Genomic DNA, 1795 nt, shown 5'->3' with positions numbered 1-1795 from the left:
GTGAAAGCCCAGAGAAGCTCCAAAGAGAATGAAGTGACACAACGTCTCCCCTCACTTTCCACTCATCATCTTGCCTCAGGGAACTCACTGTGTTCTCTCTGAGGGCAGCAGAAATGCTCAGAAATTCTGATATCCAAGAATGCCAGGAGAGATGTGGGGGAGATTAAAAAGAAAACCTCAGAACCCTTGAACACAAAAGTGTGTCTGTGTTATAGAGGACGGTGAATAAGAAATGGCTTTGATTTTGGTTACAGGTATGTCTTCTAAATGTTTACTGTCCTTTTCTCCATGAACAAGTGCCCATGTGCAACCCCAGCAAATGTCCAACAGCAGCTCCATCAGGCACTTCCTCCTGCTGGCATTGGCAGACACGCGGCAGCTGCAGCTCCTGCACTTCTGCCTCTTGCTGGTCATCTCCCTGGCTGCCCTCTTGGGCAATGGCCTCATCATCAGCGCCGTAGCCTGCGGCCACCACCTGCACACGCCCATGTTCTTCTTCCTGCTCAACCTGGCCCTCGCTGACCTGGGCTCCATCTGCACCACTGTCCCCAAAGCCATGCACAATTCCCTCTGGGACACCAGGAACATCTCCTACACAGGATGTGCCACACAACTCTTTCTGATTTACTTCTTCCTTGGATCAGAGTATTTCCTCCTGACCATCATGTGCTACGACCGCTACGTGTCCATCTGCAAACCCCTGCACTACGGGACCCTCCTGGGCAGCAGAGCTTGTGCCCACATGGCAGCAGCTGCCTGGGTCAGTGCCTTTCTCAATGCTCTCATGCACACGGCCAATACATTTTCCCTGCCCCTGTGCCATGGCAATGCCCTGGGCCAGTTCTTCTGTGAAATCCCACAGATCCTCAAGCTCTCCTGCTCACACTCAAACCTCAGGGAACTGGGGCCCATTGCTGTTAGTTCCTGTTTGGTATTGGGTTGTTTCATGTTCATTGTTTTCTCCTATGTGCAGATCTTCAGGGCTGTGCTGAGGATCCCCTCTGAGAAGGGACGGCACAAAGCCTTTTCCACCTGCCTCCCTCACCTGGCTGTGGTCTCTCTGTTAGTCAGCACTGCCATATTTGCCCACATAAAACCCCCCTCCATCTCTTCCCCATCCCTGAATCTGGCCCTGTCAGTTCTGTACTCAGTGGTGCCTCCAGCCCTGAACCCCCTCATCTGCAGCCTGAGGAACCAGGAGCTCAAGGCTGCAGTGTGGAGACTGATGACTGGATGGTTTCAGAAACATTAAACTGCTGGCCAATTTCTGCAAATCACTTGTAATAAAAGTCATCTTTGATACTTCCTGTTTGTTTGGTTGTGGCTTTTTTCTTTTACTTTTTTCATATTGTCCACAAAAAAGCCATTTGTTTTGCCATTTCTCATTTTGTTTCTCTCCACTTTCCCTTGGCCACAGACTGTGTCAATGAGGGGCTGCGCTCTCGGTGGCTTTAAAGGAAGTAATGGATCTCCCAGCAGAGTTTTCTGCAGAGATGCCCTTTTGTTGCCTTCTCTGGAGCTGCAGCAGCAATGTCTGTGTGCAGAGCTGGGGCAGATCAGTGCTGGCCCAGCAGCTGTGCCCAGCAGCAGCAGCAGCAGCAGCACTTGGTGTTGCCAGTGCTGCTGCCGTGGCCCTGCCCTGCTGCCCTGGTGGCCCTGGTGTTGCTGCAGGGCCTGAGTGCTCTCGGGGCCGGGCACAGCCCTGGGGGTGGCAGTGCCAGGGCTGCAGCAGGGACAGGCCATGGGCACTGCTGGGGCAGCGCTGACGCCTCAGGCCAGGCCCTGGGGGCTCCAG

At 53.6% G+C, this 1795-nt stretch overlaps 1 protein-coding gene across 1 annotated transcript; it reads left to right on the top strand.

The window, feature by feature from the left end:
• Window positions 1–319: 319 nt before the first annotated feature.
• Window positions 320–1252, top strand: LOC139604716 (olfactory receptor 14A16-like). Its single transcript, XM_071455940.1, has one exon. The coding sequence runs from the start codon at window positions 320–322 to the stop codon at window positions 1250–1252; it is 933 nt and encodes a 310-aa protein (XP_071312041.1).
• Window positions 1253–1795: the final 543 nt, after the last annotated feature.

This window comes from Agelaius tricolor, unplaced genomic scaffold (genome assembly GCF_023055355.1).
Source record: "Agelaius tricolor isolate 1412-34295 unplaced genomic scaffold, bAgeTri1.0.p SCAF_55, whole genome shotgun sequence".
Taxonomy (NCBI): Eukaryota; Metazoa; Chordata; class Aves; order Passeriformes; family Icteridae; genus Agelaius; species Agelaius tricolor.
This window is presented reverse-complemented; position numbering and strand designations above follow the sequence as displayed.